The following is a 23,812-nucleotide window of genomic DNA, read 5'->3' as shown; positions in this document are numbered from 1 at the left end:
ATTAAATTCAGTTTTGATTTTATATGTTTTTTGTAATATGCTAAAATACATTTGTTGCCATATGGCAACTATATGCAAATATGGAAACGTCTTGGTGCATTCAACCTAATGGAGTCCCATTGACTTACATAGCATGAAACTACTCTGAGACTATGTTTACAACTTTTGCTTATATTTTAAAGGAAAAAACATTAGACCTTCACAAGCTGTTGTGGTGGGGAAAAATAAAAGAGGGCCCCAAAGCTTTGTCCCGCCAGATCCTGTCCGCAGAGACCGCACAGACCACTGGCCCTTGCATGCATCTGAGAAGGGCAGATGCAAAATGCCAGGATGCAAGGGCATTGTAAGAAGCAAGTGCTCCAAGTGTTTAGTTTTCCTCTGCTTCACTGACTTTCACAAGTCATGAAGAGAATTAAATGAAATGAAACAGCAAAAAAATGACTGAATGAAATGAAACGAATGAATAGTGTATTTCAGTGAGACAGGTTCCAGGTCCCTGGTTATTACCAGACATTTCAGATAACTGTTGAAATTATATAATGTTTTTACTGTATACATGTTTGTTTAAACATTTCACTAAGTATGAGATGGATTTGTTGAGTCTTGTTTTAAATAAAATTAGTTGTTTTAATTTTTAATTTTATTTTATGGTACTTTCCACGATTGCATATTGTTGCCATATGGCAACAATTTACCAACGACCCCCCTTTAAACTTTTTTTTAGATTTTTTTTTATATATATATCTGTTATTTAGCTCATGTTAAGTAATAAAAACATGCAAAACATTTTTTACCATGTCTAAGTAATAATTCATGCAATAGAGGGTTAACGATTAAATGTTAAAACTGCTGCTTGCCATAATGTGTGACTCCACCCCTGCCACATCGTACAAACTGTACTCCGGACTGGGGCTACCTGTTGTTCTTTCTAGGAAAGGCAGACAAGAGGACTAATCTGTTTCTTCATGTGTTTCATCTTCAAATTACTTTCTTAGGTGAGCCTTTTTGTAATGTGATTGTCTAATTCGTTGATTTTACAATTGGTATAGCAAGTGTTGATATCAGTGCGACATTAATTCGTTACCATATGTAACGTTAGGCCTTTCGAGTAGGCCTAGATAAAAACAAGTTTGACGCAGTTCTTAAAAATGGTTATTGCATATTGTCAAAACATCGTCTGTTGTCACTTTTTAAAGTAGCCTACTCATACAACGTTTCGCTCAAATACGTGGCCGTTCAGTGAATACAAATATAAAATTATATATAGCAGAATTACTGCGAGACGTTCGTAGTTGTGATTTCACAAGATAAACTTTCATAACTCTAAATAGGAGTGTCGACTACCTATCAATAAGAAACCTACAACGGCTTTTGGTTTCAGTTTAAGTCCCAGGGACTTTCCAACAAAATGCAAGTGAAACTGTCTTTACACCTCGAACGCTAATAACCTCTGCCCGATGATATAACAAGTCAGTCGTTTCACGAGTTCGCCTGCCTTTCCAGTGTTAAAGGGATAGTTCACCCCAAAAATGAAAATTTTGTCATCGTTTACTCACCCTGAAGTTGTTCAAATCTGTGTGGTTGCATGAAAGAATGTCGGTAACCAGACAGTTTACGGTAGTCATTGACTTCCATAGAAGGAAAAATCATCAATCATGTCTATTTCAGTCATGTCCATGATTGTGTGTGTGTGTGTGTGTTCACACAACAAGTGCCAAAACGTAAAAAAAGTAAATTAGGTAAAAAAATTACATAACAGCACCAGAGGGTTAAATTATGCTTTATGTAAGCATGCCTGGATCTGTTTTAACATGTTTATTGTTCATAAGCTTTGTAAGAACAAGTCAGACCTTGTCACAATTGCTAAATATTCAAGATATCTTGCCGTTTAAATTCCTTTTAGTCAAAAATGGCCACAATGAAAACCCAACACTGCATATCCAATTTCCTTATTAAATGCATAATTTTTGTCATTATTTTATTCTGTTCTCTGAGGCCAAGGCTCCCTCTGACCGTTAACCTGTTAAGATCGGGGACCATTTTTGGGGATGCTATCCTACCCAAATTGAAACGCTTCCCATACCCACATGCGTTTGTCAAAATAGACAATTTTGGTGTCATTTTTACAAGAAACCCTTTGAAGTAACATAAAACAGTGCTAAAGGTGATAAACATTTAAGTCTGAGCTGTAATACAAGTTTTTTTTTTATTATTTTTTTTTACCAACGACAGCTCACAGAAACGTGAAAATGGTCTCATTTGAAAGATAACATCATAAGCTAAAAGGTGATATAAAGTTTGTGGCTGACTGAAGCAGTTATCGGAGTTGGAATGTGATGCTTGTCTCTTTTCTCAGTGTGATCCTATTTCACTGCGCGATTCTTTTGAAGATCATTCGACCTATGATTTTCTCACAATGAAATAAACTATATCGGCAAATTCCGTAGAATGAGAGCTTTCTTGTGATATGACTTGACTGTTTTGTGAAATATATAAAAAATACATATTCTTCGCCATCATCAAGCGGAAATTCATGTCTGGGACCAATGCATATTTAAGCTATAATATTTAATTAAATATTTATCATAAAAACAAAAGTTATGGTATACTTTGTAAAGTTTAGATTGTAAAGATAAGCTTTTGTGATACCATAAATTGGGTGATACCATATAGGGAAGCCTATAAAAAGTATGTGTAAACATTATAACGAAGTTTTTCGGACCAGTACAGGGTCCGTGGAGTTAAACAGGTAAATAGAAATAAAAATAAACCTTTTTTGCTGATCAACCTCTTTGCATGTGAAATGAGTACTTTTACTAATTGCTGCTCAGATGGCCTTTTTGGACTAGTGACATTTTTAGTTTTCAAACATACAGCATATTTACTTTGTATATCAAATAGCCTACTGATATGACCACTTTAACACAACTCCGTGGCACCTTTAAAGCAGGCCTCATAATGGTGTAGCTTCACCAGTGCGCCGACGCACTGATTCATTCTTTGTTTAAATACTTCAAAGTTACTATTAGATTTATTGTTATTATTACCTTGACAAACTATACATCATTAAAAAGATATAAGATTCAAGTTTCAGTGTTTGACAACGACCACTATCATATTCTGAGAAACTTATAGTGACAGTTATGTCTTAATTTGTGTCAGGAGTTATGTAATGAAAAAATGTGTCGATACCTTTAATATGAATTATGAGCGTCAGCCGCTCCCATTTAGAAAAAAACTCCTGTGTGGTCGTCATCATAGATATTATGATGTCTATGGTCGTCATGAAAGCGCTTCACAAAACAACGTCCCTCAGGGCTTTTAGCTCAAAAATGTGCAGATTTGGAGAAATATTGATCGATTCTCATAGGTTTATGTCAGATTTCTATAGAGAGGAATAATATTTATTGAATTTATACCCAAATGTGCCGATGTAATCATTATGAGCACTGGATACTCTGTGTTTTCAATACACACTGGCAGCCTGAGGGCGCCCTTTGCACATTTAGTCCATATATGGAACACATGAAGAAGAGCCATGTCATGTGACATTCCAGGAACTCACTGACATAAACAGAGATAGCTGTAACATGCAGATAAAGATGTTTTGGAGACAATAAACATGATTGCAACGATATATGATTTATCTGTGTTCTTCGAGCCATGTCAGGTATTTTCATAATAATAGATTTATAATGTAATGCTAATCGATATAGACTTTATCATTGTGCAGAATACTATAAAATAAATTTTCTGTCTGATTTTTTTTATCCGAAGCCAAATCAGATCACAGAAGGTTATTTAAAACACTCGACTTGCGTTATAAAGTAAGTTTGGAGCAAAAACATGGTTTTAATCTCACAAATGTCATGTATTGATGGTGTGCTAAGCTAACATGCTACCTAGCCCAAGATGCACCTGCCACCTAGCTGTTATTTTTATGAAATTTTCTTAAATAGGAATGCTTACTGAAATGTTTATTTTTTCAAGAAGGGCATTTGATACAGTTTCAAATGTGAAGTGAGAACTTTGATAAAATAAATTAGGTATTAAAACAGCGTGAATAGCCAGTCGTTAGTAATTATAATGCAGACAAAAGAAAAGCATATTTAGAACCATAACCAGGCCGGAGAGGTGTGAATGTGTGCAGGGGAGACTGAGACTGAATCGGGCTTGTTTGCACCACAAAACAATATAGACAATAGACTGATTAGATGCTTAGAAGATGACAATAAACATCAGTTTGCATTTTAGAGTCTAATCAAAATAAAGTCATATGACACGATCTTTAGAAACATTTAATTAAATACAGAGTTTTAGACTTATCATCTTCAGATTTTATATATAACATGGTCAGACATGTGGCTTTAGCTGCAGTGCATTTCTAGATTGATACAATTCCTACTTCAATAATATTTCATAAAAATACATCTCTAATAACTTTACAAAACTTTGAAGCTATTTATAACAATTTTGTTCATTATGACAATAATTAATTCTTAATTTACAATAAACTGCCAAGTGTCAGCTTTCAAATGAGACCATACTTGTGCTTTTAGTGCAAAGGGTTCATCAACTGTATCTGTTTTAGTTTGGGTATGCCATTTCTGGGCATTTTTCAAAAGTGGGGGCTGGCTAACAGGTTAACATAGAGCATTGGCTATAACCATTTTATTTCAACTCTTCACAGAATTCAGCTGATTACTCTGCTTACTGAAGATGAGTCATGTCGAGTGTGAGGAGGAAGAAATGTCTGGTGGAGTGTTCTGCCAAAACATCTGAAGACTCCATCAAGCTGATGCTGATCATCTAAAGGCAGACAGCCTGTCATCAGGATCTGAGATAACCTTTATATGCATATAAACACAGAACTAAAGCACCTCTCAGTCGACAGGAATGCCAAAGTATTCCGGCATCTAATCTACTATTTAATGTGAAGTTGTGAAAAAAATAGGTTCATGAAGTCTGAGGGAGAATCGTTTTCCTTCACTTTCGAGTGGACTAAATAAACCTGCCTTGCACTTTATATGGACATGTTCTTGTTAAGGACCATTATATCTACAATTGGCATTGTCATCGCTGCTAATTTTGAACTTTGTTTCTGTGGATGTGCCCGTGCTGAATATGAGATCAAAGGAGAATGTTGCCCCATGTGTGCTCCCGGTACAGTAAAACATTTTTATTTTGGGTTCTATACAATAATGGCTGGAATACACAACACAACTTTTACACAGATATTTGCCCTGATTTGCAGTCTGGAGAAGTTGATGCTAGTTGTCAAAAGTCGGAGCAAGTCTGCAGATTTTAGGCAGACAAAGTTGACTTTTTAGCGCAATTTTCCACCGGACAAAATTGCGATTGTTAACTCATGATTTCTGTTCTGTCTGTGCGCACCAATCTTGCACTTCTATCTACTCCTCAACCAGACCACCTAGAGACTTCGGGTTTTCGGCATTATGTTAAGGAAGGTCTAATCTCGGGAACGCGCAAAAAAAATCCAGGAAAAGATTTTGGATTTCCTGGAAATTCCAGAAAAAATTCAGTTTTTTGCAAATTTCTCGGCAACCATAATAGCTATCGAGTTGAAACAAATTGCAATCGATAGCTTCTAAAATTTATAATAATATTAGAAAAAAAGATTTGATCAAAAATCTTTCCTTTATGCTTCAAAAATAGAATTTTGAGTGTTGTGATCCCATGACGTGAGAAAATTGCGCTAAAACACTCACTGAGTTTTTATTACTTGTTTTTTAGCTTTAGACTGATTCCATCCAGTTGGAGGAGATCAGACCTCTTTTATATTTTGATTTGTTGTGCTTAAAACGACTTGAAAGTCATGTAGTGTGTTATTCTAGTTTAGTGTATGATGTCCAGTTTTTCCTCTGTAACCATTTACAAAGTTGGCAAGTGTATGATGCGTTGTGTTTTAAAATCTGGTCATATTTTAAAAGCTGTGTATATACTACACCAGCGTTTCTCAAACCTGAGAAAAAAATAATGATGGTATTCTAGAAAGCAACTTTAACTTACCGTCACATATACCCTGAACTCTCGGTTGATTAACCCAAACCTTAAAAAAAAAAGTCCAAACCTTGCTTATTCGAGATATGCAGGTTTCAAACTACAGTCTGGAGTAAGTTCAGTAAACCCCAGAGTATGAAACTCAGAGTTAACAGTGACCACTCAAAGACATTCTCAACTGAGCACAGAATCAAGGAGTCACCAGTAAAAGGAATTCCAAGAAAAAGCATGCCACATTACTTCTTTCTTCGTCTTTTGTTTGATGGCGATTTACATTCTTAGTGCATACCACCACCCAATGGGCAGTTGTGCAATCATTTTTTAATCTTTAATCAGTTTTTTATTACTGTGAACAAGAATTATATGGTTTGTTTGATTATAATTATGAATTAAAAAATAAAGATTGATTGAACTAAAAAACAGGTTTACAAAGATAATATGGCTGTTATTAGTTTATTTTAATATGGCTGTTATTTATTTTATTTTATTATTTTTAGCCATTTGTCTTTCACATTTGTTGTAAGGTGAGATATATTTTATATTATAGAAATTATAGGGATAACATCCCATTGCAAAAGAAAACCTTTTGAGTGCAGATCCACAGTGTGTGAGATGAGAATAAAATAAATGAAATAAATAAATTAGAGTAAATAAACATTGCTTTATGTTATAAAAGTGCTTTATTTTATATATATATATATATATATATATATATATATTGTGGAAACATAATTTTGTGTGAAATCTGTCACACCCACTGGAGTCTCCTCAATAGGGCACGTATGCTCTGAATACCTCTTAAGGAAACTAACCCTGGAACATAACCTGCACCAGATCAGGTTATAAAGGTGCTATGGCTACGTACTTACCCTGAAAAATACCTCAAGTTTTTCAAAATTGTATTACACAATGAACTCATTTAAACTATTGATTCCGTAAAGAAATAAAAAAAATAAGAAGAAGCTGTTATGTCATATCTTATGTGTAAATGTTTTTGGCTGTAACCACCCATCTATGGTATGACTAGAATTCAGCTGATTAAACACATGATCTTTTTTTTTTATTTTTTTAGGAAACCGTGTTTATTGGCATTGCACTGAAGATACCAGCACAACTTGTGTTCCATGTCCTGCATCAACGTACACAGATCAACCCAACGGACTCATGGCATGTTTTTCCTGCACTGTGTGTGACACGGGTGTGTGCCCAGTGATAAATGCAATAACTTATGATAAAGCTGTCTAATGCATTACACTTTAGATATGATTATTAAATGCTTTTTTTGTGTGTCCAAAGTCCGAGGACTAAGAGTGCGGAAATCCTGCACACGCTCTGCAGATACAATTTGTGAGCCACATGAAGGATTTCACTGCATTGAACCAAATAAAGACAGCTGTAAATTAGCTGTGGAACACTCTAAATGTAAACCTGGACAATATATTAAACAAACAGGTGAGTGTGTGTATATACTCAATTGTAGAAGTTTTAAAACAATAATGCAAATAATAATTATGACCGCCGCTAGCATAGCTAGCGAAAGCGGTCATATAGGGATTGTCAAAGGTTTTTTTTTGTTTTTTTTTTCGTCACCTTACTGAATTTTCCGTCAACGATACCAGGGATACCGAAGCACCGGGGAACATGAAATTTGGTGGGCATGTAGCCCCACTAGACTTCTAAGGAAAAATTTCGTTTGGTCCCCGGGGGCCACTCCCCCCCCGCGCTGGGCCCCCCCAAACCCCAAAAAATGCAGTTTTTCCTAAATAACTACCTGAACCGTGGCACCGAGGATGATGAAATTTTTATGGTATGTTGGTCTACTAGACTTTTACGGAAAAATTTCGTTTGGTCCCCGGGGGCCACTTCCCCCCCTGCGCTGGGGCCCCCTTAAATTTTTCGTCAACGATACCAGGGAGACCGAAGCACCGGGGAACATGAAATTTGATGGGCATGTAGCCCCACTAGACTTCTAAGGAAAAATTTCGTTTGGTCCCCGGGGGCCACTTCCCCCCCGCGCTGGGCCCCCCCAAACCCCAAAAAATGCAGTTTTTCCTAAATAACTACCTGAACCGTGGCACCGAGGATGAAGAAATTTTTATGGTATGTTGGTCTACTAGACTTTTACGGAAAAATTTCGTTTGGTCCCCGGGGGCCACTTCCCCCCCTGCGCTGGGGCCCCCTTAAATTTTTCGTCAACGATACCAGGGAGACCGAAGCACCGGGGAACATGAAATTTGATGGGCATGTAGCCCCACTAGACTTCTAAGGAAAAATTTCGTTTGGTCCCCGGGGGCCACTTCCCCCCCGCGCTGGGCCCCCCCAAACCCCAAAAAATGCAGTTTTTCCTAAATAACTACCTGAACCGTGGCACCGAGGATGAAGAAATTTTTATGGTATGTTGGTCTACTAGACTTTTACGGAAAAATTTCGTTTGGTCCCCGGGGGCCACTTCCCCCCCTGCGCTGGGGCCCCCTTAAATTTTTCGTCAACGATACCAGGGAGACCGAAGCACCGGGGAACATGAAATTTGATGGGCATGTAGCCCCACTAGACTTCTAAGGAAAAATTTCGTTTGGTCCCCGGGGGCCACTTCCCCCCCGCGCTGGGCCCCCCCAAACCCCAAAAAATGCAGTTTTTCCTAAATAACTACCTGAACCGTGGCACAGAGGATGAAGAAATTTTTATGGTATGTTGGTCTACTAGACTTTTACGGAAAAATTTCGTTTGGTCCCCGGGGGCCACTTCCCCTCCCTGCGCTGGGGCCCCCTTAAATTTTTCGTCAACGATACCAGGGAGACCGAAGCACCGGGGAACATGAAATTTGATGGGCATGTAGCCCCACTAGACTTCTAAGGAAAAATTTCGTTTGGTCCCCGGGGGCCACTTCCCCCCCGCGCTGGGCCCCCCCAAACCCCAAAAAATGCAGTTTTTCCTAAATAACTACCTGAACCGTGGCACCGAGGATGAAGAAATTTTTATGGTATGTTGGTCTACTAGACTTTTACGGAAAAATTTCGTTTGGTCCCCGGGGGCCACTTCCCCCCCTGCGCTGGGGCCCCCTTAAATTTTTCGTCAACGATACCAGGGACACCGAAGCACCGGGGAACATGAAATTTGGTGGGCATGTAGCCCCACTAGACTTCTAAGGAAAAATTTCGTTTGGTCCCCGGGGGCCACTCCCCCCCCCCGCGCTGGGCCCCCCTTAACCCAAAAAAATTCAGTTTTTCCTAAATAACTACCTGAACCGTGGCACCAAGGATGAAGAAATTTTTATGGTATGTTCGTCTACTAGACTTTTACGGAAAAATTTCGTTTGGTCCCCGGGGGCCACTCCCCCCCCCCCCCCCCCCCCGCGCTGGGGCCCCCGTAAATTTTTCGTCAACGATACCAGGGACACCGAAGCACCGGGGAACATGAAATTTGGTGGGCATGTAGCCCCACTAGACTTCTACGGAAAAATTTCGTTTGGTCCCCGGGGGCCACTCCCCCCCCACGCTGGGCCCCCCCAAAACCAAAAAAATGCAGTTTTTCCTAAATAACTACCTGAACCGTGGCACCGAGGATGAAGAAATTTTTATGGTATGTTGGTCTACTAGACTTTTACGGAAAAATTTCGTTTGGTCCCCGGGGGCCACTTCCCCCCCCGCGCTGGGGCCCCCGTAAATTTTTCGTCAACGATACCAGGGACACCGAAGCACCGGGGAACATGAAATTTGGTGGGCATGTAGCCCCACTACACTTCTACGGAAAAATTTCGTTTGGTCCCCGGGGGCCACTCCCCCCCCGCGCTGGGCCCCCCCAAACCCCAAAAAATGCAGTTTTTCCTAAATAACTACCTGAACCGTGGCACCGAGGATGAAGAAATTTTTATGGTATGTTGGTCTACAAGACTTTTACGGAAAAATTTCGTTTTGTCCCCGGGGGCCACTCCCCCCCCCCCCCCCCCCCGCGCTGGGCCCCCCTTAACCCCAAAAAATGCAGTTTTTCCTAAATAACTACCTGAACCGTGGCACCGAGGATGAAGAAATTTTTATGGTATGTTCGTCTACTAGACTTTTACGGAAAAATTTCGTTTGGTCCCCGGGGGCCACTTCCCCCCCCGCGCTGGGGCCCCAGTAAATTTTTCGTCAACGATACCAGGGACACCGAAGCACCGGGGAACATGAAATTTGGTGGGCATGTAGCCCCACTACACTTCTACGGAAAAATTTCGTTTGGTCCCCGGGGGCCACTCCCCCCCCGCGCTGGGCCCCCCCAAACCCCAAAAAAATTCAGTTTTTCCTAAATAACTACCTGAACCGTGGCACCGAGGATGAAGAAATTTTTATGGTATGTTGGTCTACTAGACTTTTACGGAAAAATTTCGTTTGGTCCCCGGGGGCCACTTCCCCTCCCTGCGCTGGGGCCCCCGTAAATTTTTCGTCAACGATACCAGGGACACCGAAACACCGGGGAACATGAAATTTGGTGGGCATGTAGCCCCACTAGACTTCTACGGAAAAATTTTGTTTGGTCCCCGGGGGCCACTCCCCCCCCCCCAACCCCCCCCCCCGCGCTGGGCCCCCCCAAACCCAAAAAAATGCAGTTTTTCCTAAATAACTACCTGAACCGTGGCACCGAGGATGAAGAAATTTTTATGGTATGTTGCTCTTAAGGGCCCACATCAACCTAGCCCATAATCACTCATTTGTGATTTGCGCCCCTCCCATAAAAAATGAAAATGCAATATTATTCTGCTTTAATCGCCCCTATCTTCAGTGGAGATGTTCAGAACTGCACCATATTTCATGTGTATGATTAACTTGACATCCTCTGGGGGTATCCTCTGCTAAGTTTTGTAGAATTTCATCCATGGGGGGGTATAAAATAAATTCATTTATGTGCACATTTAGTGACTGTACACTCATCGGCCTGTAGATGGTGCTGTTGAGCGAAGGGTTGCTGGTTTAGGATGATACTGTCACACACACACATGCAGGAATACAAACAAACGCAAGCATGCACACACACTGACATCCACACGCACAGACACACACCCATACACACACATACAAATCCACATGCACAGACACACACACACAAACACACACGCGCACACATGTACGCACACATACATACACGCACAGACACACACACACACACACACACACACACACACACACAGACACACACATACATACACACACACACACACACACACACACACACACACACACAGACAGACATGCACATACTATTACTTTTTTTAGGTATATACATAAACACGCAATACAGCCAAATTACTCCACGTCATTTATTTTTGTGGAAAGCCAGTGCAGGTCATATTTTGTACCGCGATGTGGTACATCTAGTTTTTAGTACTTTACTCATATATTTAGTACAAGCTTTTTTCCCTGTATTGAACAATTTTGACTCAATTATGAGGTAATCTGTATTTTTTGATTACCAGTAACCTTAGTATCAGCTTTGTTAACATTTTGTATCTCATTCAGGCTCTCAATATTTTACACAGGAACAGCATTTACTGATACTGTGTGTGCTGACTGCACAAATGGCACTTATTCAAATGGCTCTCTAATGGCATGCCAACAACATACAAAGTGAGTAGTGTGCACAGATTTACAAATATTAATTAAAGATTACACTAATAAGAATGGATATACTAATATTATTGAGTTAAACATTTTCAGATGTGAGATTAAGGGACTTACAGAAATAAAAGCAGGAACAACATCTTCTGATGCTGAATGTGAGAAAGTGACATCAGTTGGACTTATAGTTGGAGTCACAGTTACAGTTCTTGTTGCTGTTTTGGTGCCATTAATAGCATGCATCATATACAGAAAACATAAAGCATGTTGCTGTAATAAACGTAAGAACTAAATTCTTATAAGAAAATTACATTAAGTACTAATTTTAACATGTTAGTATTATTAGCATTAGCAGTGTTAATACTTTTTATATTGCAGATGAACGTTACACAACACCACAGCAAGCAACAGAGGATGATCCAGAACCAGTAAGTGAATATTTGACCAGTTCTTCTATGTTAAACATTTAAAATAGGATTATAATAGGAAACAGTCTAAAGGTTGTACATAAAGGTTTATTATGCTGAAATAATTTCTGTTTTTGTACAGAAAGGACAGACTTCGTTGAACCTACTTTGATAAACCAGGTTTAGGTAAGAACCAACAGCTGATCATTAGGTCCTTATATAATGGTGCTGAAATGAAACCATTTGTGTAGTTCTTCCTTTGAAAAAGTGCTTGCTAGTGAATGTCCTGACATTTTTTTAATCTATGTCCCACAATCTCAAAATGACATCCAGTTACTTTTTATCACTGACTAGGTAACCAGTATGTTGCTGACAGTTTAAAACCGCCATACTCATAGTATTCGTTTGCTGCTCTTCTTAAGAACAGATTAAGTTTTTCTTTTCAGTGTGTATTGTGTCACAATGTAATGCAGGCTTTGCAAGAAGGCTGTTATTGATTGATGGGGCAAATTATGTTGGCCCTAACAACTCATGAGTAAGCATTATTACTCATTTTATTGTGTGAAGAGGGTGTTGTAATCTTAGTCTTGAAGACAAAGCGTAAAAAATGGCCTGTTTAATTTTAAGGGTCAGAGTCATGATTGTGAGACATTAAATAAATGAGTACTTTTGGTGCAAAAACATTTTACTGACAAAATGGACTTTAGGAAAAAAATTAAATTTTAAATATGCATGACACTGCAATTATTTTCAGATATTCGTTTCCTGTCTAGACTATGATAGGAGAAACTGAGCCATTCAAATCTCTTAATTGTGTCTCAACCAAGTGATTCACTCTTTAAAATTGCTTGAAAAACCACATGCTGGCGACATAGTGTAACAAGAAAACAACCAACACATGTGTAATGTCACTTTTTAACCAATTGTAAATGTTTTCAGTGTATTACTATTAAAGTCTATTAAATATAGGCCTAATCTATCATAAAACGAAGTGTGTACATTTCTTTATTTAATTTGTAGTGTTTGTTTAATCAGGCCAAGATAATGAAATATCAGTCTCAATTTTTCCATTATACACACATTATGTCATTAAAACTGAACCTAAATTATAAAACTGACCAGAGATCAGTTAAAACCAGACTCTGATTCAAAATTTCCAAACATTTCAGAACAGTGCTATTCTAACACCCATCACTATATATAGTCTACCCTCTCACTGCTTTCCGTCACTTGCATGACACAAGTAGTGCCGTGAAATAATAAAAAAACATGAAAAAGTGTAGGCTATTATACAGGCCATTTTTATGTTGAGACAGACACACACAGGCCTTTTTACAGATCACATGAAGAGAAAGAGAAAAATGGCTAAGCAGTGGAGCAAATTATTAATAATCCTTTTCTTTCCACAGAATCACAACAGTTCAGAATCCGGCCCAGGCTCTGTTGCTTAAATGCATACTAATAGGTTGATAGAAAAATATAGCAATATGTTTTTGAAATTCCGTTTAAAAAAAAAAAAAACTGAAAAATGTTTTATTATCCATCAGATGACAAATTCATTAAAATAAATTTACAACAACTAATGAATTGTAATTTTTATTGCAACATGTAATCTTGTTATGATGCATACATGTCAATTCAAACAATGAAAAGTAATATACAGATGATGCATGTGCAACAACAATAAACTGCATAGTTCTTATCTACCGTCTTAACACATTATAACTATCATAATATTGTTGGTTTCTATCAATATCAAAGGCTATATGATTAGCTTTTTTTTTTTTTTTTTTTTTTTTTTTATTTAACCTTTATTTAACCAGGTAGGCACATAGATGACTCATTCTCATTAAAAGCGGCGACCTGGCCAAGATAAAGCGTCAAGGTGCAGACAACATAAAGTTACACATAGAAGAAAAAACAGCATAATAATTACAAACAGTTGTTCAGTCAAAAGTACATCGTACAAAAATAAATAAAAATACAACTAGACAGTATTCCTAGTGAATCAATGGTAAAAACTATTTTTACACAATAGTAAAAACAAGATATTTTAAACTATAAAGTGCAATATGCATTAATTAATCAAAAAAAAATAAAAACTTTTTGCACAAGGGAAAAATAACAATACTAACATGAACAATGATGTGATAATTTGTATGCTCCATGTCTCTCGCCAAAGAGGACCATGTCCTAAAAAACGTTGAACCTGCTTTGGACAGTGACCATGGATGGCCTGATTCCAACACCCCTGTCAAGAAGAGAACATCACAGCCGTTTTCTGTTAAAAGCAACATCATATTATTCTTTGTCCATTGTATTATGTTATTCCCTTTGTTTACATGTTAATGTACTGGCTAAATCACATCGTGATCAACATTTCAAGAATACATTTAAAATGTATATTTCAAGTCAAAATGAAGTAGCCTATGTGTTCTGAGTTTGTCACACCCTATTTTTTACAGTCTATGGTCACACCACAGAAAAATAACGTTTTGTGGGTGAGACGTATACGGAAGCAGTCCTTGAGTCTACACAAAATGGCGGTCTAAAAAACAACGAGGACAAAGAAAGATGGTGTGTTTTTTTTACAAGCTGTACGACATGACAACAACGTTTGTGATTGACATTTTTCTTTACGGTAAGAGCAAGAGTGTTCCGGTTGTGGAGAATTAAAAAGACAAAACGCATAAAAGACCTAGTAGTCACACTGCACCGACAGACGACGATCAATGCGAGCAGACACCATATTGCAGTACTTCACACGACCGACAAACACCGATCGAACGTCGGCAAAACCAAGCGCCGAACGAGGACAAGTAACGCGCTAATCAGACAAAAACCGGTGTCTGTTGTCGTTGATGGCGTCTGTCGTTGAAGTGTGAACTGGCATTTATAGAATAATGGCAAAGAAATCTCGAAAGTGAAAGTTAAATATTCTCATTCAGTTGATCATTAAATAATTACAGTTTCAAATATCAGTACCTAAATTGGTGTATTCTTTTTTCCCTAACAGTTCTTTGTACATTTCTCGGGTTTGGAAAAGCTTGTGGCCCGAGTGAATATAAATCATCTGTTGGAGAGTGTTGTCCAATGTGCAATATTGGTAGGCTCACAAAAATTATTAAGCATATTTTAAATAATAAATGATATCCTATTAACATTGACATTTTTACAATGTGCAGCATTAAATCATTTTTCTCCCTTTTAATTTCTATTTCAAATGACAAATTTCAAGCTAGACCTAATACCCGGATGAGCGACGCGTTGTGACAAAAAAACCCTACTGTTGTGACACATCTGAAATAAACTGCTTCATTTGTAGTAGTTGCTGACGTTTCGTGAATTATATTCTATATGTATTGCATTAGTTTTATTATAGTTTAACTTTACCATTATATGATTAATATTTGAAATATCAAACAATTAAAAACAGAATAGACGTATACGCAGATGTAGTAGCAATTACGGTGTATATACAATTTTCCTAGAATATACATTAGGATAAAAAATTATTCACCCATGCAATCGTTGCTGAAATCTTGCCTTGCGCTTACAGCTGATGCTTCATGTAATTCTGGTGACTGATGTGCCGCTATACGCTTACAATATGTGTCCTCGCGGTCGTGGAGAGGGTCTGTCTACGTCTTGGGTCCATCCATCAATGCCTTCAGGTCCTGGGCCGTTTCTAGCCATCTTGACACCCTATGCGAAATCGCGATTGGCCATGCCACCTTTAGATACTGGTGAGAGAAACAAAGCCCTATGAAGGTAAAATGATGCCATAAAGTATTGCATGCGCAGGGTAAGATTTGTGAAAGTGTACATAAGATTGCAAGCGTAAATTAAATTTGCATGCGCAAGAGAAGATTTGTAAAGGTGTAAATCGCCTTTCAAGTGTAAGAAAAAAATATTTGCAGCATTTAACTGTTATTCGTAAGTGTAATTCATATATTGTGAAGCTGCAGCTTCATGCTAACGCAAAATAAATAGGATCTGTATTCCTCTGACTTCCATTTTTCCGCGCGAACACTTTTGGCACGGTTTTTGCGCTCAAATACGGCCAAAAGTATTGCAGGCCCGTGAACAGCAATTTGCGACCGAAAACAACAGAGTTAGGAACTGCAAAACAGATTCACTGCATAAAATCAAACTTTGTGTAAAAAATAAACTGTTGCAAATGTCTAAATGTGTGCATAGGGCAACAAAGTTCCCGAAATAACCCGATTTGTACAGTTGCGTCTTTCTTTTACCTGCGCTTCCAGTTTTGGCACGATTCTCTCACTCATTGAGTTTTGCAAGCGCGAAGAGGAGGGCGGGTCCACCTTCTTCATGTAGCCAATCAGATGAGCTTCTCACTGACTCTAGGTTTACTCTTATCTGATTGGTTCAATAAACACGCCAGTCACCAGAACACATCTTTATCTTCATTTGGCTCAGAAACCTTCTGGTTGCCGAAATGGTACTTTTAATGCACACATACATGTTAAATAAATAGATAAACAAATAAATAAACAAATAAGTCATGATTGCTTAATAAGCTGTGCACCATAGGATGACTATATGAGTACATACTGAATTTCGAGCTGGTGTGTTAAAAAAAAATTGTATCTGAACTACTGTATGCATAATTTCACCTGTCTACTGATAGGGGGATTCCACTATTATTATGTTACAATAATATTTTTTCGTGTGTTAAAGAGCATCTCTAAATTATGCACCATTTATCACCTGCAATGCCATCGTGTAACCACTAGATGGCTGTATAGCCCTATATATGAACATATCAAGACGCTGTATATTCCCTGGTTGCTGGGTTTTTATTCAGACATAATTAGTTACTTTTTGTAAAGGTTGAGTTTAAGTTGATTTAGTATCAGTTTTTCATTACAGTCAAATCTGGACAAAAAGAAAGCATTTTGTAATTTATACTAGCTACATATAATAGCTTGATCAGTCACACGAAAGTAATCACTAAATCAGAATTAATATTGGCAGTGCGACCAAGACAATATTTCAAAATATGTAATTGAGTGTTAAATGCCTCGAACAGAGACATGATGTGAAAAACACTGCATCAGAATTGTATTATTACATAAAGAATGGGTATTAAATGTTTTGATTGTAAAGTTTAACATCTGCTCAGTGGTGTAACAGATTATATAACATATCAAATTTCAATCCAGTAACGTTAACACCAGCTTGAAATTCAGTATGAATGTTAGTCAGCTTTAATCAGCCTAATGGTGCACAGCTTATTAAGCAATCATGACTTATTTGTTTCTTTATTTGTTTATCTATTTATTTAACATGTATGTGTGCATTAAAAGTACCATTTCGGCAACCAGAAGGTTTCTGAGCCAAATGAAGATAAAGATGTGTTCTGGTGACTGGCGTGTTTATTGAACCAATCAGATAAGAGTAAACCTAGAGTCAGCGAGAAGCTCATCTGATTGGCTACATGAAGAAGGTGGACCCGCCCTCCTCTTCGCGCTTGCAAAACTCAATGAGTGAGAGAATCGTGCCAAAACTGGAAGCGCAGGTAAAAGAAAGACGCAACTGTACAAATCGGGTTATTTCGGGAACTTTTTTGCCCTATGCACACATTTAGACATTTGCAACAGTTTATTTTTTACACAAAGTTTGATTTTATGCAGTGAATCTGTTTTGCAGTTCCTAACTCTGTTGTTTTCGGTCGCAAATTGCTGTTCACGGGCCTGCAATACTTTTGGCCGTATTTGAGCGCAAAAACCGTGCCAAAAGTGTTCGCGCGGAAAAATGGAAGTCAGAGGAATACAGATCCTATTTATTTTGCGTTAGCATGAAGCTGCAGCTTCACAATATATGAATTACACTTACGAATAACAGTTAAATGCTGCAAATATTTTTTTCTTACAATTGAAAGGCGATTTACACCTTTACAAATCTTCTCTTGCGCATGCAAATTTAATTTACGCTTGCAATCTTATGTACACTTTCACAAATCTTACCCTGCGCATGCAATACTTTATGGCATCATTTTACCTTCATACAAAGCTTTTTAAACCTGTGATGTGGGCAAATCGGTTACGCAGTCGAAAACGCTTCTCTGTTTGTTCACGCCCTGGTGTTCTACATCGGCTGCGGCTGGATGATCGGCGAGAGTTGCCGAGTGCAGGCGAAGAGGAGCTGCAAACGGAAATGTGAAGTGGTTCCCGTAGTGAGGCTCGCGCTGTGTTTGCATACTTTACCACAGCTGAAGATAAATAAATCCAATATTTGCCAAATACACAGATATTTCACAGACATATTCATTCAATACTTCATGAAGCCTATATGATTCATAGAGTGTCTGTTTGAACAAGAATAAAGTTCAACATAAGCCTATAGCTACTATCAATGAAGTGGAGCCTACGTTTTTTAATCAGTTTTATTTTGAGAAACATGACACAATATAACATCGCAACTACATGAAAAGAGTATTAAAAAACTGATTTGTGAGCTTTAGTAGAGCTAAAGGTGTGAGAATAAACACTAAACACGTGATCGTTGTCATGCAGTGAATCCGGCCTGAGAATGTCTAATAAGGGGAAAACTTCCACTCTCAGTAAACTTCCGGCTTCTGAATCCCTCAAAATCCACTTTTCTCAGGATATAATTTTTTGTCTAGCAATTTGAATGTTGTATTCGAAAGGAGATGCAAAGAAATTACACATTGCTGGGTGTTAGATTTTTTAGAGTCACTTATTTGCTTTAAAAAGTTTTTTAAAATGTCAATGACGTCATACACATCGTACGACCAGAGATACTGCTTTACGGCAATCCTTCAGTCACTTTGGTGCTTTCGCGCTCTGCACCTTCTTTTCTCTCGAGGCATCGACAACACAGCTGACACAAGTAAATACATGTGCTAGAAGAGTTTTTGTTTTGTTGTTTTAAAAGTCCGCCTTAACATTCTGGTCCCGCTTCGGATGCCACGATGCCATGACCAATCAGCGTTCATTAGCAGAATGCTAGTGTGTTATGGGCAATAACAACTCAACCTGTAAGAAATCGAAAGGACATAAGTACTCCTTCATTCAACTTTCGACCTATAACCCATGTTGAACTTGCAAAACCTACAAACAAATCTGAGATTTCTCAATGGCAATCGGGTGAAAGAGACAAATTTAGCCCTCTAGCTCCATAGACTCCCATTCATTTTGCACTCATGGGCGATCACCCCTAGTGGAACTCTGGTGGAACTACAACCAAAATTCGGTTCAATAGGACTTAATAGGGAGTGGCCAGGCTCTCCGTAGACGGGCTCTGATCCGGCCAATCGTGGAACAGCTGTGTCGTCATCAGAGCTCGTGCAGCTGCTCTTGAGAAGCTGCTCTTGAGAAGCTGCGCTGAGTTCCTTGGCTACTCTCGAATCGCTCTCGCGATACTTTGGTGGCATACGTCACAATCACGTGGCCTCGACGCTGTATCAAGTCGGCTTGTTTGAGATGTGCCTAGCCTCGCCTGAAATGTATGCGAGAGTAGGCGGCTGCAGTGAGGGGAGGAGTGAAAAAAGCGCAGGCAAGAGGGACAGTTCTCTCTTCTCGCAGTGGATCTGACACCTGTGAGATCAAAGATGGATAGTGCGGGATTCACGCTCGTGCACAGTGTTGCTAATAAACTGGATGTAATTTAAGTTCTGTTGCTTTTATATGAAAATAATTATAATGAACAAGACACCCATTTAATTACATACCAAGGACGAGTTTATCAATAATTTTTACTTTAATTACAGACATGTTTTATATATATATATATATATATATATATATACAGCGGGGGAAATAAGTATTGAACACGTCATCATTTTTCTCAGTAAATATATTTCCAAAGGTGCTATTGACATGAAATTTTCACCAGATGTTGGTAACAACCCAAGTAAGTCATACATACAAAGAAACAAACAAAAATAAGTTCAGAAATTAAGTTATGTGTAATAATGTGAAATGACACAGGGAAAAAGTATTGAACACATGAAGAAAGGGAGGCGCAAAAAGGCATGGAAAGCCAAGACAACTGCTGAAAACTTACAGTAATTAAAAAGCAATCCAGCCCCCTGTCAGTGGAAATTAATAACAGCTGGTTCAGTCCCAAATGATGGCCTACAAAAAGGTCTCTTTGCCAAGGTGTCACACAAGACGCATCTCATGATGGGTAAAAAGCGAAGAGCTGTCTCAAGACCTTCGCAACCTAATTGTTGCAAAACATAATTATGGCATTGGTTATAGGCGCCATTCTAAGCTTCTGAATGTTCAGGTGAGCACTGTTGGGGCCATAATACGGAAGTGGAAAGACAATAATTTCACCGTAAATTTGCCTCGACCAGTGCTCCTCGCAAGATTTCTGATAGAGGAGTGAAAAGAATAATCAGAAGAGTTGTCCCTTTAACCCTTTAAGCAGTAAGCACAACTTGAATAATGTACATTTAACAACAGCTCTCTGAAGAGCGCTCGCTCACAGAATTCACTTCTTTGTAAACGTCGATGGTAAAATGTGTTAGTTATATATGGCTCCTTTTAAAGCATAGGGTAAAAGTGTTTTTTAATAATCACTGACTCTCTGTAGCATGTATGAAACACCTAATAAGTGAAACAAATGATTGATCGTATATTTATGAAATTATGCAAGCTTATCGCAGATATGCTTTGCTTGCATCTGATGTAGACAGTTTGCTACACCTGTTAAATTCTGTAATCACAATCACTTATAACTGCATGCTTTAGTTTTAAACTTATACAAACAACATAGCAGTGTCTAATGCATTATAATACATTGGTTGAATGTCTGGTCTGCTGTCTTTCCAAACCCCCTGAGGTTAAAAACTTAACAACTGTTACTTTGTGTTGTTTGTAGGATCAGTAGTTCGCAGTGACTGTAAAGGGGATTTGAGCACCACATGTCAACCTTGCGCTCCAGGAACATTCATTAGTGAACCTAATGGTCTTCATAAATGCTTCATATGTGGAAACTGTGCTGAAAGTATGTTTGTATTTTTAATGTATTTTTATTAACTTCAGAAATTGTCATTTTCTTGTATTGCCTATATGAAAGTGTTGCTAAATGTGCGCTTTTAGATCAAGGCCTTTACATCCAGAGTAAATGCACTACAATAAAAGACACTATCTGTGACGTGCTTGATGGATATTACTGCATTGGATACTCCAATTCACAGTGCCGTCATGCTCTAAAACACAGTGTTTGTGAACCAGGACAAGAAACAAAAACACCAGGTATTGTTTCTGAATAATTTTTTTTTTAAATCATTGGCATGATTCAATATTTAAAGATGTAGTTCACTCAAAATTAAGGTTAATTTCTGAGAACACTCTGTATCTGCCTATAGGAACAAAGAATTCAGACACAGTTTGTGTGAACTGCACTGCCGGGTTTTATTCTCCATCAGGTCTGAAGTGCACCAAGTGGACAGAGTAGGTGAAATATTTTTACTCCCTGTAGTTACTTTTTTATTTGTTATTTATATTATTATTTTTTATTTCAGTTGTACAGCTAGGAATGAAATACAGACAGAAAATGGCAGCTCTGTAAAAGATGTCACATGCACACCAAAAAGACGGGGAAGATATGGTCTCATATTTGCTATGGTTTTAACATCATTAGCATCATTAGCATTGTTTTACCCAATTCTACGCCAGAAGATCACAGGTGAGTACATGCAGGATTTATCTGAATTAAAATTTTCACAAAATGCAGAATGGTTTGATTTGTGTGATGGATTTTTGCTGAAACTTGTACAGAAATGAACAAATTGTAATGAATTCATGTGATACTGCTTGTATAGAGATCAGTTTAATTTATCAGTTTAAGTTTTTTATTCTCATTAAGTTTGTAAATTGGGTTCAGAAATGCTTCTATAATATACATATAATTGTACAATGTAAATAAATACCCACAATTAAAATGTTGTTTTAGCAGATACTTTCCAGTTTTCACAATTTAAATGGGCTTATTTTATTGCAGTAGTCAGTCATGTTAGAGAATGTATTGTGTCTGTTGCACTGTTGTACTTGTTTGTATTTTCACCACAAATATTTTCTCTCTTTTTTCTAGATTGTAAACTTAAAGTAACGGTAAGTCCTTTAATTCTTTAAATTGAAATAATAATGCTGCATTTTTCGATAATTGAAATGTGTCAATCACTTATTGTACAGTTATACTTACGTTTGATCTTGAAATCTTGCTCTGATTTGAGTTCATGAAACAGTCTTCATGATTTGCCTGGATATTGACTGATATTGGTTGGTGTTACTCAACAGCATCCTGTTGAAGAAACCTCTGCAAGTCCAGAACAAAACCCGTGAAACACACCGTAAGAAGTGATAACTTTCTTAATTCTAGGCATTCAGGTGACATGAAGTTATAATAAACCTAATTTATGTACATATGTTTGTTTACAGGGAGGAAAACAATGTCAGTGTTAGTAACCTCACCTTCATGCCTGAATCCCTGCATGTCCGCTTATTATGAGAGTGTGACTGCATTGGGGTCTTCTCCGTATGCTGTGACCTTGACGTGGTGGAGAAGCTTGAGGACCTCCAGGAACTTATCCCAGTGGAACCTTTTATCACACCAGATTAATCCCAGGAGGGCAGACAAACTACAGCAAGCTAGCAGCTTTAGAGTAAACATGCATGAACAGCAATATCATTAAAAGATCAGGGGGTATTCCAGAAAGCAAGGTTAACTTAACTTACCCTCACATATACCCTGAACTCTCAATTGCTTTGCAGGAACCTTGCTTACTCGAGGTATGCTGGTTCCAAAAACGCATCCAGGAGTAAGTTCTGCCAACTCAGAGTATGTTCATGGTTAACACCTGACATTCTCAACAGAGCGCCAAATCGACTAGTCACCATGAAAACAGACGCTAAGAAAAGCATGCCATACTATTTCTTTCTGCTTCTTTTGTTAAATGCAGATTTACATTCTTAGTGCATACCATCACCTATTTGGTCTTTGTGCAGTCATTTTTCAATCTTTTCGTTTAATAATCTTTAATCACTGTTAATAAAACTATATTTTTTGTTTGATGCAAATTATATAATGAAAAGAAAGACTGATTTTTGTTTAGTCGTTTTGCTTCTACAATGCTTGAAAATTGCTTGAAAAGTAACATATATCATGTCATATATGCATTTTATTATAGAAATACATTATAGCATAGAAAACATCCTTTTGCAAAAATAAAATAATGTCTGAACTCAGATTAACGATGTGAGAAGAGAAAAATATATATCTATTTTTAAAATTACCTTGCCTTACTATCGCTTTATTTATAGATATAACTATATATAATATTGTGCGCAATCTGTCATGCCCACAGAAGCCTCATCAGTAGGGCATGCATGCGCTGAACACCTCTGAGGTAAACTAACCCTGGAACAGAACCTGCTCCGGAGCAGCTCATGTTCAGAGAGTAGGCTGCTATGGCTACTTAAATACCCTGAAAGTTACATCCGTTTTTTGGAACCGAAAGTTGAAGTTATCCGCTTACTTGCCCTTAAACATACCCGGGTGTGTCACATAACCTGCTTTCTGGAATACCCCCCAGCTCATCTCTGACACAAAAACAAATACACTGCAAAAAGTTGGTTTTGTCACTTGTTTGTTTTTTTCTTGTGAAAGTATGCTTTTTTCTTTCATTTAAATTGCATGTCAATATTTTATCAAATAAAACATACTTACATTTTTAAGTGAGGCCTACTTTTTTGGTCGTTGCACTGAAGGTTTAGGCTGAAACATTGCTGTGTTTCA

At 37.9% G+C, this 23,812-nt stretch overlaps 2 protein-coding genes across 2 annotated transcripts; both read left to right on the top strand.

The window, feature by feature from the left end:
- Positions 1–867: 867 nt before the first annotated feature.
- LOC311279156 (tumor necrosis factor receptor superfamily member 14-like) lies at positions 868–13,723 on the top strand. The gene is made up of 9 exons (XM_084390460.1): positions 868–995; positions 4,691–5,163; positions 7,094–7,219; positions 7,318–7,473; positions 11,534–11,621; positions 11,712–11,893; positions 11,991–12,040; positions 12,162–12,205; positions 13,429–13,723. The coding sequence occupies exons 2-8, from the start codon at positions 5,028–5,030 to the stop codon at positions 12,189–12,191; spliced, it is 768 nt and encodes a 255-aa protein (XP_084246586.1). The 5' UTR covers positions 868–995; positions 4,691–5,027; the 3' UTR covers positions 12,192–12,205; positions 13,429–13,723.
- Positions 13,724–14,510: 787 nt separating this feature from the next.
- Positions 14,511–23,751, top strand: LOC311279157 (tumor necrosis factor receptor superfamily member 14-like). The gene is made up of 9 exons (XM_084390461.1): positions 14,511–14,660; positions 15,036–15,125; positions 20,894–21,019; positions 21,115–21,270; positions 21,384–21,468; positions 21,540–21,703; positions 22,109–22,128; positions 22,315–22,367; positions 22,456–23,751. The coding sequence occupies exons 1-8, from the start codon at positions 14,594–14,596 to the stop codon at positions 22,357–22,359; spliced, it is 753 nt and encodes a 250-aa protein (XP_084246587.1). The 5' UTR covers positions 14,511–14,593; the 3' UTR covers positions 22,360–22,367; positions 22,456–23,751.
- Positions 23,752–23,812: the final 61 nt, after the last annotated feature.

The sequence above is a fragment of the Rutilus rutilus genome (genome assembly GCF_951802725.1).
Source record: "Rutilus rutilus genome assembly, chromosome: 19".
Taxonomy (NCBI): domain Eukaryota; kingdom Metazoa; phylum Chordata; class Actinopteri; order Cypriniformes; family Leuciscidae; genus Rutilus; species Rutilus rutilus.
This window is presented reverse-complemented; position numbering and strand designations above follow the sequence as displayed.

Coding starts and splice junctions, on each gene's coding strand:
- LOC311279157 (XM_084390461.1), top strand. CDS start 14,594: ATGGTGTGTTTTTTTTACAAGCTGTACGACATGACAACAACGTTTGTG. Junction 21,271..21,383: donor ACAAGAAACAAAAACACCAG/GTATTGTTTCTG, acceptor ATCTGCCTATAG/GAACAAAGAATTCAGACACA. Junction 21,704..22,108: donor TCTACGCCAGAAGATCACAG/GTGAGTACATGC, acceptor TCTTTTTTCTAG/ATTGTAAACTTAAAGTAACG.
- LOC311279156 (XM_084390460.1), top strand. CDS start 5,028: ATGGACATGTTCTTGTTAAGGACCATTATATCTACAATTGGCATTGTC. Junction 11,622..11,711: donor GCATGCCAACAACATACAAA/GTGAGTAGTGTG, acceptor AAACATTTTCAG/ATGTGAGATTAAGGGACTTA. Junction 11,894..11,990: donor AGCATGTTGCTGTAATAAAC/GTAAGAACTAAA, acceptor TTTATATTGCAG/ATGAACGTTACACAACACCA.